Source organism: Symsagittifera roscoffensis, chromosome 3 (genome assembly GCF_963678635.1).
Source record: "Symsagittifera roscoffensis chromosome 3, txSymRosc1.1, whole genome shotgun sequence".
Classification (NCBI taxonomy): domain Eukaryota; kingdom Metazoa; phylum Xenacoelomorpha; order Acoela; family Convolutidae; genus Symsagittifera; species Symsagittifera roscoffensis.
In genome coordinates, this window is record NC_087064.1 from 43,029,980 (window position 1) to 43,048,936 (window position 18,957).

At 33.9% G+C, this 18,957-nt stretch overlaps 1 protein-coding gene across 1 annotated transcript in view; it reads left to right on the plus strand.

Annotated features, from left to right (window-relative positions):
- The window catches only part of LOC134842596 (spermatogenesis-associated protein 7 homolog), a 532,288-nt gene extending 513,862 nt beyond the window's left edge, over nucleotides 1-18,426 (plus strand). Inside the window, exons 5-10 of the mRNA XM_063859011.1 lie at nucleotides 7,245-7,504; nucleotides 14,347-14,535; nucleotides 17,009-17,065; nucleotides 17,220-17,297; nucleotides 18,096-18,153; nucleotides 18,231-18,426. Of these exons, the coding sequence (XP_063715081.1) occupies nucleotides 7,245-7,504; nucleotides 14,347-14,535; nucleotides 17,009-17,065; nucleotides 17,220-17,297; nucleotides 18,096-18,153; nucleotides 18,231-18,290 (702 nt within the window). The 3' untranslated portion in view covers nucleotides 18,291-18,426. The remainder of the gene's footprint in view (nucleotides 1-7,244; nucleotides 7,505-14,346; nucleotides 14,536-17,008; nucleotides 17,066-17,219; nucleotides 17,298-18,095; nucleotides 18,154-18,230) is intronic.
- Nucleotides 18,427-18,957: the final 531 nt, after the last annotated feature.

An 18,957-nucleotide genomic window follows, 5' to 3' on the forward strand; every position in this document is an offset into this window, starting at 1 on the left:
GAGGGGGGGTGGGGAGGATACGGTTGTGTAGAGAGCTAAAAGTAGTTTCTAATTAGTACAAGTAATTTTTAAACCTTCACTTCAGTTAATAATAAATAATAGTTAATTAAGGGGCGGGGGAAGCAGGCTACAGTGGTGTAGAGAGCTAAATTAGTTATTAATTATAACAATTGAAGGAAGTAATTTTTTAAGTTTTGCTCTCGCCCGAATCCGTATCCTGCTCACCTCCTTCCCAGGTGTTTAAGTGCCTAAACTACTACTACTTGCGTCATTGTAGTTATGCGTGTTAAGCTAGTCTCTTTTTACCTGGCCCGCGTTCAACGCCCTTCAAAACATTCCAAGTGGGAGCTGTTTGATCCTCTTATTCCTATTTATTTCATTAGTCTCAGTTTGGCAGAACAATTAAGCAAAAGGTAAAAAGTTAATTGATAGGGCTTGTCATGAGTATCTCCTCTACGGTAACCTTAACGTCCTAGTTTCAAAGAAAAAAGTTATGGCTTTCTAAAAAGTCCAAAAAAAGTGCATAAAGGGTTCGATTTTGTTTATAGAATGAAATCAATATAAACGAAGAATTAGTCTATTTGTTGACTTTTTCTGTGCATTTTTCTTCACTTTTCTCGACAAACACTTAGCCAGTTTTTTTGTAATTGGGTTAAGTTGTTGAATTTTCTGTTTTGTTGGCATTGCATTGATAACGCAAGCGGAACGTAGTGTCATACTATTATACCCTTTTTTCCAATCCGCATGTTTAGAAGGTAGGGATCTTTCTTGCAATATTGGTTTCTACATTTTTCTGTAGAAGTTCCTACATGGCCCTGAAAAAAGTTTCCTTGTTTTAAATTTTTCTAATGGTGTGATGTTTTTCAGAATTTTCAATCATAAAATAATCTTCACTTTAAAAAGGTTCAAGGTGCTATTATTCCTTCTGGTACTTGAATAACTCTTCTTGAAAATCAGATTCCGCTTTCGTAACAAAGAAACGTCTTAGGGACTGGATTTTTAGGGTTTTACTTATGATTCGATTTTCATATTTTGCAAAGCGTTCCAGTGACAAAAAATTACGGTCTGAACTTATCGCTCTGTTGTTTTACATTCTTCTGTGAATATAAATAGCCTTTCGGTAATCATTTAGTGTCTGAGCTAGACTTTGAAAAATTAAGTGAGGTGAGCTTTTGTGTTTTTAAATGGGAATTAGATTTTACTAACCTTGCCACTTGGGGGGGGGGGCTAATCGCAGGAAACAAGTATTCATTAAAAACTGAATTTGTTTGAAATGAGCAATGGAAACATTTTTTTCTAATGAGATGTCCTTCACCTGCATCTTTTAGCTGGTGAGATTTGACGCCCGCACACGCACTTTTCGTTTGTTTATATTGTGATGCGATTATATCTAAATAATATTTGAGCTCACCGTCAATTTTAACACCGTAATTTTTGTTGACATTGCATTGATAACGCAAGCGGAACGAAGTGTCATACTACGTTGTCCATTTTTTCCAATCCACAAGACAAGAAGGTAGGGATCTTTCCTGCGTCATTGGTTTCTAAACTTTTCTGTAGAAAATCAAACACGGCCATGAAAAAAGTTAACTTACTTTTAAAAAGCTTTTTTTCCCAGTTTCTGATATTTTTTCTCGATTTTCCCTACATAGATTTCACTGCATAAGCCTCCCCATGCTTTGTAGAAAAATCAGTATAAACCTAGAAGGCCATCTTTGACCGTTTAATCCAGCTCTCTCTCTTTCTCTCTCAACCGTATCCTGCTCTACCCCTCCACCACCAGCCCCCCAATGGTGCCCAAACGGTTGCCCAGTCAAATCAATTATTTTTTTTTTCATTTCCGTCCCTGCGCAAGTGGATAGTATAAAAAATCTCAGGAAAAGAGAGACAGCATAAAGCTTACGATAATTTTAATCTTCTGTGGTCCAAAAACGTGAACGATTTCTAATTACGAAAGTGGAATTTATTTTTCAGATAAGTTTTTATTCCCAGCGGGATAAAAACTTTACCTATTGATCCAGTTTTCTGAAGTTGAGTTCATGTTATCAAAAAAAAGCGCAAAGAAATGTCTGAGGTGATAAAAACACACAGATCCTTAAATTTGAATCCTCAATTGTGTTTTTCAGTTTTATTCAATCGTTCAATGATATTTTTGAAAAAGATTTAGATCTAGATTTTAATTTACAGCCAATTTTTGGTTTAAGTTGTGCGCAATTTTAAATTTAAGTTGATTATAAATTTTTTCATCATTTATTTAATCTAGAATGAAGCTTTTTCTTTCCTCGCCATATTTTGCAAAGGAGAATTTTGATGTTTTTTTTTGAAATTTTGATTATCACTAGTCTTATCAGATTTTTACCGAATTCAGATTCAGAAAATATGTATTTTAGTCCAGAAATTATTTTGGCTGTTGAAAATGATAGATTTGGTGCACATTCGGACTTTAATTTTAAGAAATACATTGAATACATGGATATATTATACAAGGAAAATTGTTTTGAATTTTAAATGCAAAAGAGCGATAAAAAAGATGCAAGATTAAAGGTGTGCATAGAAATTTTAAAAAAAGTGGGACTCCCCTACTAAAAGCGAATTTGCTTTGTTTTTCAATCATGTATATTTATTTCCTTATCCTGTTATTACATTATGTGAAAACATTCGTCTTATTACTTTCCAATGCATATTGAACATGAAGTTTTTGAATTGCCCATTCTGGCTTGATTTTGCCCATGATCTTAGTTCTACTAAAGTGGAATGGATTGGAACTGAGATGGTTTGCTTGAGTAGTGAAACGTACTGTGCTTTTAGTGATCAGGAAAATAAACAAAATGGCTATGAAAGGCTTTAACAAAACAAAAGGCTTTAACATAAACAAAAGGCTCTAATCCACTTGGAAAATAAGAGAGTGCTTCCAACTAAAAAAACATACGAGTGTGTCAATCGTGGTTTTTGGCTTGTTGATAACCACATCAAATTAGATAATCAGATTTAAAAATCTATGACTTCTATTGGAAATGTCGCGTTCTAATTGATACTTTTTCTACAAAGCCTTCGAATTAATAATCAGTTTTAGCATTTTTGAAATATAAATAATAAAAAACTGCAATAATTTTTCTGAACAAATGATTGCATGTATTTTTGATGTTTAAATTTACTCGCGTTCAATCTCACTGATTGCTGTGTTAACTTTTTTGATATACTTTTAAGAGAAGTTAAACCAAAACAATTTACATTTTTTCACTGCATTTCTTTAATTACTAATTGCTACTGTACTGATGTTGATCTTTTTATGTAGACAGGTTCTTTGACTCGCGTGATAGCTTTTCTACTTTTCTATCTATTTTGGTTTTCGTCTCTTTTAAAACACAAACAGTTCCAGATGATTTAATCCATGTATTTTCAAATTTTTTGTTTCGATTTCCGGTATATCGTTATCTTCTGACCAAAAACCAGAGTCGTTGGAGATTTCATTTAAAGAGTTAAATATTTCTATAAAACTTTGCGCGTGTTTACTATACAATCTTCAACGTTCTGATTGCGACAACTCGAACTTGATTATCAATTAATTGTAATGATTTTTGAGCAAAGCTATAGAAACTTTCAATTTAGCCTGGATTGATATAGAAGTTTTTCGAAATGAATTAGTAGAAAAGAAAAGACAGGAAAATTTTTCGAATGTTTTTCTCAATTTGAATAAATAAAAGTGTACATGAGAAATGGTCTGATCTAGAGGGTTTCAATAAAACTTAAAATCAATTTTTAATTAAAAAAAATTGATTTTTAATTATTTCTTTTTTTTTGTAATATAATTACTACTGGTTAGCTACAAGTTATTCATGGTGGATTTTGGATAACTACTTCAAACTTTGTGGGCTAAAACTCGTTAAGGTAAGCAGACTGCAACATTATCTTTTGAATAATAGTTTTTTTTGGGGGGGGGCAGGATAGGGTTAAGTAGAGAGCTAAAAGTAGTTATTAATTAGTTCAAGTATTTTTTAAAACTTTTACTTCAGTTAATAATAGTTTAATTTTAGTTTTTTTTTCGGGGCGGGGGGAGCAGGATACAGTTGTGTAGACTAAATTAATCATTAATTAGTACAATTGAAGGAAGTAATTTTTATGTTTTGCTCTTGCACGAATCCGTATCCTGCTCACCTCCTTCCCAGGTGTTTAAGTGCCTAAACTACTACTACTTGCGTCATTGTAGTTATGCGTGTTAAGCTAGTCTCTTTTTACCTGGCCCGCGTTCAACGCCCTTCAAAACATTCCAAGTGGGAGCTGTTTGATCCTCTTATTCCTATTTATTTCATTAGTCTCAGTTTGGCAGAACAATTAAGCAAAAGGTAAAAGGTTAATTGATAGGGCTTGTCATGAGTGTCTCCTCTGCGGTAACCTCTACGTCCTAGTTTTCAAATAAAAAAGTTCTGGCGATCTAAAAGTTGAAGAAAGTGCATAAGGGTTCGATTTTGTTTCAAAAGAAAAAGCATTTTGCTTGAAAAGTGATATTTTTTGATCGTTTTTGAACTTAGCTCGTTCCAGAAAAATCCCTCCAATTTATCTGATAAGGGGTTCAACCTCAAGAAAAGAAGATAGGGATCTTCCATGTCTATTTTTTCCACAATTGTTTTCTGTAGAAAATCAAACATTGCGCTGAAAAAAGTTCATTTCTTTTTTTAGTTTTTCTGAGATTTTTTTATTTTGGGTTTGTCCTAATAAATCTCAGATTAAGGTTTCAATGGAAAAAAGTTTCACTGCATCAACTTATACTTCCTAAGTTTGTTATTGAAATATGTATAAACCAAGGAGAAGTCCTACTGTTCTCCTTGGTCCTATTTTTGTCAATTTTTTCTTGCTTTCTTTCTTTATCAAAGAACACCTTGCCAAATCTGTTTGACAATGGGTTGGATTTTAAATTTTTTCGGCGGATCAAAACTTTGCTTTGAGTTAATTTATTTGATGTATAAGTATAAGTTATCGTGGTGCTTGAAATACTAATTTCCTCTGATACTCGAAAATTTTTTCTTGAAAAACTCTTTGGTTTTGGTAGTGAAATCAATATAAACCAAGTACATTTGTTGATCGTTTTTGACAAATTTTTCTTTCACTTTTGTTACAAAACGCCTTGCTGAATCTGTTTTATAATGGCTTGGTTTTTAAAATTTTCGGTGGATGGACAAGTAAAGTTCGTCTGCTACCTGAAAAACTAATTTCCTCTGATGCTCGAAAATTTGTTTTTGAAAAACTTATATAATGAAATCAATATAAATCAAGGAGTAATCTATTTGTTTGCCGTTTATGTGCATTTTTTTTTCACTTTTCTCAAAAAATAATTAGCCAATTTCTTTTAGAATTGATAACGGAAGCGGAACGTAATGTCATACTACGATATCCATTTTTTTCCAATCCGCAAGACAAGAAAGTAGGGATCTTTCCTGTATTATTGGTTTTTAAACTTTTCTTTAGAAAATCTTACATGAATGTGGAAAAAATTCGCTTGTTTTTCTAATTTTTTCTGATGTGAAATTTTTCAGATTTTTCAATCATAAAATAATTTTAACCTTAAAAAGGTTCGATATGGTATAATTTCTTCCAGTACTTGAAAAACTATTCTTGAAAATCAGATTTTGCATCGTAACACATAAATTTCTTATGGACTGGATTTTTAGGGTTTTACTTATGATTCGACCTTCATATTTTACAAAGCATTCCAGTGGCAATAAATTACGGTCTGAACTTATCGCTCTGTTGTTTGACCTTCTTTTGTAAATGTAAATAGCCATTCTGCAATCAATTGCCTTCTGAGCTAGAATTAAAAAAATAAGTGAGGTGAGCTATTGTACTTGTAAATGGGATTTAGATTTTACGAACCTTCCCACTTGGTGGGTGAATTTGAAAGCTTACGCCTCAAAAGAGCAGCAGTTTTTTTTAGCAAATCGCAGGAAACAAGTAGTCATTAAAAACTGAATTTGTTCGAAGCGAGCAATGGAAACATTTTTGTCTATAGAGACGTCCTTCGCCTGAATCTTTGAGCTGATGAGATTTGATGCGCGCACACTTTTCTATTGTTTATTTTTTGATGCGATTATGTTTTAATAATATTTGAGTTCCCCGTCAAATTTAGCACCGAAGTTTTGTTGACATTGCATTGATAACGCAAGCGGAACGTTGTGTCATACTACGGTGTCCGTTTTTTCCAATCCGCAAGACAAAAAGGTTGGGATCTTTTCTGCATTATTGGTTGAAGAAAATCCAACATGGCCCTGAAAAAAGTTCAATTGTTTTTTTTTAGCCTTTTTCCGGTTTCTGATATTTTACTTGAATTGCCCTATCAAATTCGAGCTTTAATTTTCAAATGAAAGAACAAGGCGTTTTTACTGCTCAAGCCTCCCCAGGCTTTCTAGAGAAATCAGTATAAACCTGGGAGAAGACCATCTTTGACCGTTTATGTCAGTTTTTTTTTTCGATATGTAGCTAGCCGAATCTGAGGGTAAGGTTCAATCGACAAAAAGAATGCTTTTAGACGTCTGACCTGTACTAGGAGCCTTCCATTGTTTTATTAGAAAAAGCGTTATTGATTAAGGAAAAGTCTGTTTTGGTTTTTTCACAGTTTTTTTTTGGAAAATCGAAAACTACCCAGCTGTATCTGGGATTGGAGTTTCAATTAAGATAACGAGTGGTAGGAATTTTCACTAAAAAGCAGCAAATCACTTACTTCAGCAGAAAAACTACAGCGGTTTTGGTTAATTCCTTTTTTGACCTTTTGAAGTCAGTTTACCTCCAGTTTCAGCAGGGCGTGAATATTTGACTGTCTACAAAAGGGCATGGAGCAATTGGTAGGACGTAAGACTCTGAATCTCTTGTTCTCTGCTTTGAATCCGGCGCATAGAATGTTATAACTTTCCAAGACTTATTGCTTTTTATTCCCCTTTCTCCTTTTTCGTGGCCTTTTTATAGTTGCGTTTTTCTATTTTCTCGCACGTGTACGCTAAGTGTAGCTTCGCCTCTGTGTGAATATTTATTTTTAGAGCAGAGCAGCTTGTTAGTTTGGTCTGTTTGGACTTCGATACTACCAATCTAGTAATAATAGCTCAATACAATTTATTTCGAGAATGATGATTACAACTTGTCGAAAACATCCGTGAATTGTTTATTTGTTGTACTAATTTATTGTTAGATCAAGGAAAGTAAATTATGTCCGTGAATTGGGAAGTCATCTCATCGACAAGAGATCAATGTTATTTCAGGTGGACATACCTCTCGGATACGAAGATTTCAACCCTCCAAGATCTTCCACACAGAATCGGTTTGTGAACAATCTGAGGTGTTCATATGATCCTCTAGACTACCACGAACACTACTTTACCTCGCCGAACAAACCATTCACGCCCCGCATAAACAGCTACACCGAAGCGACGAGCTCTGCGTTACGACATTACAAGGACGTATACGACTATGAGCCAGCAATTGCGAAGTCAGAAAGCGCACATAAAAGTACTGTAAAAAGGTATAGCCTTTTTGTTTCATTTTCGATTATACTTGTAATAGGGACCTAGACTTCTTTCCCGTAAAAACCTTACAAATCTTGTTGTAAAGGGCGTGCCTTGGGAGCTTATGGTCCCGGGCTCGAAGCTTGTTTTTTTTTTCTGGAATAGCTTGAATTGTCGAACTATCGTTATCCTGCTTATTTTTTGTTAACCGATTATCCGAAGCATGGATTTTCTTGAAGAATCAGGGATTTTTTCACCATATTGGAGTGCCGTATTACTTTTAAGAGTAATGAACGTAATGAAGACTCTTATATAGGTCTTGCTGATTATTTTTTGTTTTTTTTTTCAGAAAAAAGTCTTAAAATATTTATGCTCTTGAGTATAATGCACTTTTTGAGCTGAATTGAAATTCATCTGCTGAAAGTGACGTAAATAGCACTCTCCAAATACGAACGTGGAAATGGCGCAAAAAAACGTGAACGATTTCTAGTTTCGAAAGTGGAATTTATTTTTAAGATAGTTTTTATTCCCAGCGGAATAAAAATTTTACCTATTGATCCAGTTTTCTCAAGTTGGTTTCATGTTATCAAAAAAGCGCAAATCATAAATTGTTCTAGAAACTAAAAGAGCTTAAAGGGCATCTATTTTTTCTTTGAAATTCGAAAGATTTTTTCAAGAAAGTCTGTTTTTTTTTAATGTTTACTTGCGTTCATTACTCTTTTCCTATCTTCGATTGTCTATGTTTAAAGATGCCGGTTTTTAATTATTACGTTTTCGCTTTGAATGATTTCGGTTCATGTTTTATTGGTTAAGTTGCCTCATAACAGGTCGTTCAAAGCAAAAAAAGTTTTGGATGAGTGTTAGGCAAGAATTTGTAGTCTTTGAGATTTTATGATTCTTTTAATGTCTACCCAAACATTGTCTTCCTAATTACCGCTTGATTATGTGCTGTTTTTTGCCGTTCTCAAATTTTTCCCCAAGTTGATATTTTTTTGTGGAATACAAATGAAATCTTCAAGTTTTTTGGACGTTTTTTGTCTGCCAGCCTGCATTGATATATGTGTACTGTATCGCAAGTGTTGCGATGCTATGCTTCGTCTCTGCGTCTGAAAATTACGTATTGCCTGTTATGTAATATGATATGTCTTCCTTCAGTCCCTCTCATTTGGTTAATTAAGTAAAAACACAATCGATGCTTACATAGTAAACATTTGAGGTATAATACGAGTTAATTTTTTCCCGGTTAACTCACAGAAAATCTTGCTCAGAAAATTAGTGTGCGATTTTCTTGGCGACGATTAGTAGCATGTGTTTTATCCGCCATCAGTATTTACTGTTATGTAAACTCTCTTAGACAGCTTGGACAGCTGTCTCTGCCAGGAAGACAAATTCTCGTAATTTGTGGCTCTAATCTCTTTGAGTGTCGGTGGTCCCAATCCATGAGTACGTAGATTTCTCCTCCAAGTTGATTTGTTTTTGTAAAGAGTAATGAACGAAGTGACTACTCTTATATAGGTATTGGTGATTTTTTCGGCGTGTTTGATTTTTCGCGGTTTTTTTTTTAAGTTAACTTCATTTCCTTTTTTAAAGGAAAGGTAAATTAATCTATCGAACTGCAAAAATGAAAATATGATTGTCTTTGAATTTCGAAATTGGAATTCAATTATCAAATTTCCCAGCAAAATAAAAACTTTACCTATTGATCCAGTTTTCTCAAAATTGGGTTGATTTAATCACAACAGCACCAGTCCTAAATTGTTTGAGAAGTTTAAAGAGCTTTAACGGTATATTTTCTTCGTTAAAATTCGGAAGTTGAAGTGGAAGTTTAAATTTTCGAAAAACAAGTCAATTTTTTCTTTCCTTGCGCTCATTAAATTTTTCCAACTATCAGTTGGCTGATTGTTTCTTGCAATTACATAGCTCTCTTTCGCAATTGTGGCTTGTATGCGAAGTGCAGATTTGCCGATGTGTGAAACAGTGATGCCGCTGCTCGAATGGGGTTTTTAAGAGCTGATTAACGTTTTTCAGACTATATCTTTAGGAACAGCTTTCAAATTTGTTCGGGCTCGCTCAAATTTGATAATTCGCTGTTGTTACTTCTGATTTCTTTTTAAGTTTAGTTCATTTCTTCTGGTAAATTGAAGGTAAACTCCAATATCTAACAGCAACAGTTTAAAGGTAACGAAAAACGTGATTGACTTATACTTTCGGATTTAAATTTCAGATTTCCCAGGGAAAAAAATCACCTGATAATCCAGTTTTTTCAAATTGGGATAAGTTTATCTAATAAGTGAAAAAGTCATTTCAATTTATGTTTCCTTGTGTTTATCAACTCGTTTCCAACGGAACATACAATTGGAAAATACAGTTTAACTTTTTTACAGAATCACTGAATCATAATAGCTTGATGCTTTGCTTGATAGTGAATTCAAACTAAAGCGCCATGATCTGCAAACTTCTCGGCGTAATGTTTGTCTTTCTCGGTTTTGGGACAATTTAAAAAAATTTAGGAAAGCAATTAATTTAAACTTTCTCAAATTGCTACACTGGTCAAAATCAAATCATTTTCAAATCGATTTTTCACTGTTCGTAAATGATGTTTTCGCTTGCTCTGAGTTGGTTTGGTCAGCCTCAAGTTTACTTTTTCGAGGTTTGACTTCTGATTTCTTTTTCAGTTCAGTTCATTTCCTTGTTAAAAGGAAGGCAAGCTTCACTATCGAACAGCAAAACTTTTTTTTCGACGGAAGAGCTAGATATTGTTTGTCATTTGACACTGGCTATTTTTTAACAGCTCATTGGTCTATACTTTCGAACATTGACTTTCGAAATTAAAAGAGTTAATAAAATTGATTGCCGAGTGTTTTTTTCAGTATGTTCGTCAGTTTTTCATTGAATGACTCTCAGGGAATAACTTCTCGAAAATATACAAGGGTATTGATATGCATCAGTTTCCCTTTGCCAGGCACTCAGCAACTAGCATTAAATGTTTTTTGTTCAATATGCCATTTTTCAGTAATTTTGATGTACTCTTGTTTGGAAAGGGCGGTCTCAATAACAATACCTAATTATGCATTTTCCCATGCACTGTCTGTCATTTTCAAGCACAAATTAAGGTATGAACCTTGGGGAATTTTTTGCTTCAGAATATAATTGGTATAATGTTCGAGAAGAATATAAGTTTTTTTTCTGAGTAGCATATTAACCAGCCGAATTATAAAACAACTATCATGTAAAGCTGCCTAAAGTGCGTAACTGTTACATGATATTACGTAACAGTTACGCAAATCAAGCTAATCTCTTTCAAATGACGTAAATTTTAGCTGGCTTGTTCATTACCCCACTCTTTTTCCTCACCCCACTTTCTACAGCCTTCGAAAAAGTGTTTGGTAGATTTTTGACACAATATTTCGGATTTTTTTTTATAGTTTCTCTAGAAAACTACTTGTCCAAATCTGAGATTTTGGGTTCAACGGATAGAACAACTTGTGGGAAGCTCACTTGCACAAGCCGCTACGCTCAATTTTTTTACACAAAGTTATGACCCTCGGAAAAGTCAAATTTTCGATTTTTTCTTACCGTTTTTGAAACTTTTTGACTGCTCTAAAAAACTACCCACCTAAATCTAGTGAGCAATGTTTGAAGCATATATCAACCTAACAAGCGTTTGTAATCACTCAAATTTTAAAAATGTTAAATTTTAATTACTCAAATTTTAAAAAGTAGTTGATAAAAATTATAAGATTTTGAAGTCGGGATTTTCTTTTCTTAGCTATAGGTCTGTTTTTGAAATTACCCTTGTCCTTCCGCATCAATACCAAAATTTCAAAAATTATCAAACTGTTTTTTCCAGCTTTATCTGGCCTTTAGTGTATGGGGTTGGGTTTTTTTTTGTTGTTTTTTAGTTTTTTTATTGTTTTTTTAAAGACGCTTCTGAAATTTATTTCAAAAGTTTAGTTTTTCTCAAAAACTACTCTGACGATTTTCAAAAAAGTGGTGCCAATGGAAATTCCGCCCACTCTCCTGTGTGCCTGCATAAACTCCTAGTCTCTTTTTACCTTGTTTCAATTTCTACAGCCTTCGAAAAAGTGTGTGGGTGGAATTTTTGACCCAAATTTTTGAATGTTTTTAACCTTTTCTCGAAAACTACCCTCCCAAATCTGAGATTTTGGGTTCAACGGATAGAACAGGTTGTGGGAAGCTCCCCTGGAAACTCCACTCTCTAACAGCAATAGTTTAAAGGCAAGGAAAAACGTGATTGACTTATACTTTCGGATTTGAATTTCAGATTTCCCAGGGGATGAAAAAATTCACCTGATAATCCAGTTTTTTCAAATTGGGTTAAGTTTATCTAATAAGTGAAAAAGTCATTTCAATTTATGTTTCCTTGTGTTTATCAACTCGTTTCCAACGGAACATACAATTGGAAAACACAGTCAAACTTTTTTTACAGAATCACTGAATCATAATAGCTTGATGCTTTGCTTGATAGTGAATTCAAACTAAAGCGCCATGATCTGCATACTTCTCGGCGTAATGTTTGTCTTTCTCGATTTTGGGACAATTTAAAAAAAATTTAGGAAAGCAATTAATTTAAACTTTCTCAAATTGCTACACTGGTCAAAATCAAATCTTTTTCAAATCGATTTTTCACTGTTCGTAAATGATGTTTTCGCTTGCTCTGAGTTGGTTTGGTCAGCCTCAAGTTTACTTTTTCGAGGTTTGACTTTTGATTTCTTTTTCAGTTCAGTTCATTTCCTTGTTAAAAGGAAGGCAAGCTTCACTATCGAACAGCAAAACTTTTTTTCGACGGAAGAGCTAAATATTGTTTGTCATTTGACACTGCCTAATTTTTAACAGCTCATTGGTCTATACTTTCGAACATTGACTTTCTAAATTAAAAGAGTTAATAAAATTGATTGCCGAGTGTTTTTTTTTTCAATATGTTCGTCAGTTTTTCATTGAATGACTCTCAGGGAATAACTTCTTGAAAATATACAAGGGTATTGATATGCATCAGTTTCCCTTTGCCAGGCACTCAGCAAGTAGCGTTAAATTTTTTTTGTTCAATATGCCATTTTTCCAGTAATTTTGATGTACTCTTGATTGGAAAGGGCGGTCTCAATAACAATACCTAATTATGCATTTTCCCCATGCACTGTATGTCATTTTCAAGCACAATTTAAGGGATGAACCTTGGGGAATTTTTTGCTTCAGATTATAATTGGTATAATAATCGAAAAGAATAAAAGTTTATTTTCGGAGTAGCATATTAACCAGCCGAATTATAAAACAACTATCATGTAAAGCTGCCTGAAGTGCGTAACTGTTATATGATATTATGTAACAGTCACGCAAATCAAGCTTATATCTTTCTAATGACGTAAATTTCAGCTGACTTATTCATTACCCCACTCTTTTTCCTTACCCCACTTTCTACAGCCTTCGAAAAAGTTTGTGGGGGATTTTTGACACAATATTTAGGATTTTTTTATACTTTCTCTAGAAAACTACTTGTCAAAATCTGAGATATTGGGTTCAATAGATAGAACAACTTGTGGGAAGCTCCCTTGCACAAGCCGCTACGCTCAATTTTTTTACACAAAGTTATGACCCTCGGAAAAGTCAAATTTTCGATTTTTTCTTACCGTTTTTGAAACTTTTTGACTTCTCTGAACAATACCCACCTAAATCTAGTGAGCAATGTTTGAAGCATATTTCAACCTAACAAGCGTTTGTAATCACTCAAATTTTAAAGCAAATTGAAGTAGTTGATAAAAATTATAAGATTTTGAAGTCGGGATTTTCTTTTCTTTGCTATAGGTCTGTTTTTGAAATTACCCTTGTCCTTCCGCATCAATACTAAAATTTCAAAAATTATCAAACAGGTATTTTCCAGCTTTATCTGACCTTTAGCGTATGGATTTGGGTTTTTATTGTTGTTTTTTAGTTTTATTATTGTTTTTTTTTTAAAGTCGCTTCAGAAAATTTTTTCAAAAGTTTAGTTTTTCTCAAAAACTACTCTGCCGATTTTCAAAAAAGTGGTACCAATGAAAATTCCGCCCACTCTCCTGTGTGCCTGCATAAACTCCTAGTCTCTTTTTACCTTGCCCCACTTTCTACAGCCTTCGAAAAAGTGTGTGGGTGGAATTTTTGACCCAAATTTTTGAATGTTTTTTACCTTTTCTCGAAAACTACCCTCCCAAATCTGAGATTCTGGGTTCAACGGATAGAACAGGTTGTGGGAAGCTCCCCTGCATAAGCGGTGAAGCCCAAATTTTTTTGCACAAAAACTTTGGTACTCGGAAATGTCGAATTTTTGATTTTTTGACCTTTTTTTGAAACTGTCTTTTCTCGTCTTTTGACGTCATTACACTCACAAATCTGAGATTTTGGGTTCAACGGTTAGAAAAAGTTGTGGGAAATTCTCGAAACTTTTGAAACTTTTTGACTTCTATCGAGAAGTACCCACCCAAATGTAATGAGCAACGTTTTAAGCATCTTTCAATCTAACAAGCTCTTGTAATGACTTCAATTTTAAGAAAACTTGAAAACTTAACTTTAATGAAATTAACAGATTTTGAAGTCATTATATTGGGATTTACTTTTCTTTGCTAAAGGTCTGTTTTTGAAATTACCCTTGTCCTTTCGCATCAATACAAAAGTTTCAAAAATTATCAAACAGGAATTTCCAGCTTTAGCTGGCCTCTAGTTTTTAAGTGCTTGTGAAATAAGTGCTTTTTCAATTATAAGGTCGCGTGATTTCTCAAAAAGTCAACAAGCTGATGTTTTTTTATTTAGGATGTGTTTTGCCAGCTGTCTGCCAGAGTTTAGCTTTATTGTATGACTATGTTTACTGTAGAGACTCAGGTGACCAGATGAAATCCCCATCCTTTGTACCTCGTTTGGACTTTGAGGGAGGTGGGGGAAACGAGAACGAAGTTGCCGTGACTGCCAGTGCTAGAACACATGAATATAACTACAGGACTTGGGTTGAGAAGTCAGAGAGACGCAGGGTAGAAAGGGATAATAAACAGCGCCTGAACGCCCAGTGAGTGTTCCTAGTCTACTATGATAATACTTAGATTATCTGATATTAGGTCTTGGTGATTTTTTGGTGTGTTATTTTTTTGGTGATTTTTCGCTGTTTCACTTTAGATTTCTTTTCAAGTTCACTTCATTTCCTTTCTTGAAAGAAAGGCAAACTCCACTGTCGAACAGCAGAAATGAAAAACGTGATTGACTTGTAATTTTGAAAACGGAATTTAATTATCAGATTAACCAACGAAATTAAAAGTTTTTTATTGATCCAGTTTTCCCAAATTGTGTCATTTTTAATCGAGCTTTAAGGGCACCTTTTTTTTCTTTGATATTCAATTTTTTCTAAAAGCAATTCGGTGTTTTTTTCTGTTTAATTGCATTCATTGACTCTTTTCGAACTGCCTGTTGGCTGTTTGTTTTGTTGTTGTTTTAGCCCAATATTTGGGGCGCGTCCGGTTTGTTTTCGCCGAGTCTAAGGAACGTTGCAGCCTCTATCGGCTGGAGCCACACGTCTATTAATAAACGGAGCAGCCCAGTCGATTTGGCTGCTCCGAAAACAAAAACCCGATTCGATTATGCTCTCTGCACTCCAAAAAACGGTATGGTTTGCAAAGGTGCCATTTGCAGCGACTAATCCCTCGTTGGGTGAATCGCGAGAATGCGGCAACTCAGGCCCGAACTTTTGTTTTGTCGGATTGATTACTACCGTTGATAGTGTTTTTTTTTTCATTTGTATTTATAAATTTACGACTTCTGACATTGCATTATTTCTATTATTTTAATTTTTTTTCGGCTTGAAAGTTCTATTGATTATTTTCGTAACTTGGAAAGTTACTAATTCTGATGTTATATATATATATATATATATATATATATATATATATATATATATATATATATATATATATATATATATATTTTTTTTTTTTCTATTTTGGCTTGAAAGCGTTATTCGGCCTAAATTGTTCCGGCTTATGTTTTATCGATGTAGTGACCCATTTTTTGCGACTTCTGAAAAAATTAGATTTTTATCGTAGTGTTTTTTTGCCGGGGTTGAATGGCGTAAAAATTTTCAGAACTTAACTTGTTTTTCATCCCTTTGTTTTTGTTTTCAAAAGGCTTTTATCCAAGTATTTTTGGCGTAGTTGTCGCTTTCTAAAATGATTCAATTTTTGTTCAACGCCAGCGGTTGTGTTGCTGGATGTGCGTGCCTCAAGTTGAACATCAGTCGGGTCAAAATTTTGGAATACTGTAGAAATGGTTAATTTTGACTTTTTTTTATTTTAATTTTTCGTTTCATATTGTTTCTGTCAGCTTGCAACGTTGTGTTTTGTTATCGTAAGTGGCTCCGCTTCGGCTACGTGTCAAACTGCTGCAACTTTACTGATTTGGCGAAATTGAAGGCGCTTCAATATGGTTCACTTTGTAAACGTCTACCAAAGTCGATTTCATATTGTTAACACAGGCAAAATTTGTGTTATAGTATGAACTTTCTTTTTTTCAACGTAAGTCGCAAATATTGTTGCGACGCAAAGATCGTTGCGACAAAATAAGTTCATTTTGAAAGTGTTCATCAAAATGTGTTCATCAATAACCAGCTATTAAGTACAGCCAATGCTAAGGATATTAACACATACTATTATATTACAAATAACACTTTAACTTCAAGGTATCATGGATCTGTAGCGTAGAAGTAGGGAAGGAGACCCGCAACAAAATAAGAAGGTTCGAACCTTGGAAGGGTCGGATGTTTTTTGAACTTTTTTCTATACTAGTTAAAGTGCGTCCGCTCTATAAATTGAGGCATGTTAGTTGGTAAGTTAAGCAATGTTAGTTGGCAAATTCGGCACTTAGCAATTATGTAGACTCATAATTGGCGTGCGTCACTTAAGAAATTTTGATCACTCAAAGTTTTACTCAATCTCTTTTTCCCAGTAGCTTCTCTGTCATATTTTGCTTGTTTATGCGAAGCGAAACTTCGCCTCTGTGTTTGAACGTAGTCAGTACTCTTATATAGATCGTGATGATTTTTTGTTCACGAAAGTCTTGAATATTGTTCAGTCAAAAATTTAATTTTTAGCGGTTTGACTTTTGATTTTTTTGAAGTGCATTTCATTTGTCTATAAGGAAGGAAAAATCAACCATCGAAAAGAAAAAGTAAAGGTCACGAAAAACGTGATCGAATTCTAATTATTCTAGTTATGTTTTATTATTCAGATATCCCAGTGGAGTTAAAAAGTTATCTATTGAACCAATTTTCTCAAATTTAACTAATTTTATCAAAAAAACCAATTTTAACGTTTGAAGTTTTTTCAAGAGGTTCTGTTTCGAAATTCTGTTGTTGCAACTTGTTAGGTTTTTCTGTTTTTGTTTGCGTTAATATAAGAAAATAATTATCCGTGTGCGTTAAAGTTTTCCGCGAATCTATTATTAGCTAAGTTGGTCATTCTTGATTTGGTAAAATTGAGTCATATCAATTTCAGATCCGATTCAATTCTCGAGGAAGTTCGGCATTCGCACGACAACGAAATCAATAAAAAGTGAGCTAATAACGGTTTTTATAAGTCTGCTGTTTAATGCAAATACTTAATGTTTATGATTCAAATATTGTTGTTTTGGCTTGAAAATCTGAGCAATCTTTTTTTCGTTAAAAAAGATTGGCGAGTCTTGTTATCTTGTGGAAATGTGTTTTAGGAACGAGGAGATGGCCTACCTGGAGTTCGTGCGGGAAGTGACCGCGGACATAATACGACGCAATATATCCACTAACTCGTGAGTCAGTGTTTACGTTGAGCCGTTTCCATGTTTAAGTGGCCATTATGTCACCATGCACCATCTTTATGACAACAGATAATCGAGGCTTTCGGAAGCGACAATAGGAATTTTCCGTTTGTTCTTCGTTTCGCATTGATGAAATTTCCGTGATGATAAGTATTATGGCCACGGCCATTATTTAGTGATGTTTTGATTGAAAGTTTCCCACTGTTTTGATTGAAAGTTTCCCATATTTTCTACCTCGTTGTATAGACTTTCGAAGAAGCGGTGGAAAAATTGTGAAAGCGGCCATTTAATCGGGCTCAGAAATAATTCGAAGTTCATTTGAGGCAAGCTATTTGATCTTATTAATAATTTACTAGATATTAAGTACATCATTTTGTACTTTTCATAGCGTGCTAGGAGAAGATATACAGTAAATTAAATTGAAAAGTTGATACTTTTAGTTATTTTGAAGCCTTAGCCATTTTTTTTTAAATCATTAATTATCTCAAAGATGTTAAATGTCAGTCGGAGAGATTCAGGGATTCGCCCTGATACGAGCAGCCAGCCCTGATCTTGGTCCTACTTTTCGCCTGTTTTCGCTCCCCGGAAACGCTTAACTATTAGCTATTCAACATTATTACTCTGCTTAATTTTTGATAAAGCCTTCAATTTTAAGATATTTTTTCTATATCAATTAAGCCGTTCTTCAATAAAGGATGCATTAAATATGTCTGAGCCCTCGAGGTTATAATGTATTCGACTTGATCCATTCTGTTTCTTAATATCTAAGGTAAATGAAATCTGTTTCAGAGTGATCAAGCAAGCATTTGAATGGCACATTGAGCAGAATAAAGGAACGTTGGACGAGGCAAGTATTCGTTATAGCAACTTAATAAATTCTAGCACTTAGAAAATACAAAAGTTGAACCAGAATATACCTTGCAGGCTCGAATGCGTGATCATCTGACTGTGGTGAGTCGAGATCTCGGGTTGATGGACTCGTGAATCCGCTGAAAAGTTCCAGAAATAACTATTTTTGAATAAAATTTAAATTGAAAAATTAAAACCGATGTGCATATCTTGTATAAATGTTAGCCTATGAACTGTAAATAAATGTGTTATATTCATGTAAAGAGACGAAATACAGTATGAATTGAATGTATTTTGTTTTTAAGAGTCGATGGATGTAGTTTAGACTCTTATATAGGTCGTGATGATTTTTTTTCCTTTTTTCAGGAAAGTCAGGCTCAAATTTTATTTTCCGTGGTTTGGATTTTTAAGTTCAGTTCATTTCCTTTGTTAAAAGGAAGGCAAAATCCACTATCGACCAGAAAAGATTTTAAAAAATGAAAAACGTCTTTGACTTCTAGTTAACAGTCGATGAACGTAGTTCAGACTTAAATATAGGTAGTGATGATTTTTGTTCTTTTTTTTCACAAATTTCAAAATGCTCCAAGAACAAAAGAAGTGCATTCATACTTATATGCCCATTTTGAGTTCGGTTCAAGTTCATTTGCTAGAAGTTACGCGAAATGCACTCTCCAGCTATGAAAGCTGAAATGGCGCAAAAAAACGTGATCGATTTCTAGTTTCGAAAAAGGAGCTTGGTTTTTAGATTTCCCAGCAGAATACAAATTTTCTGAATCCAGTTTTTTCCAATTGGTTTTAGTTG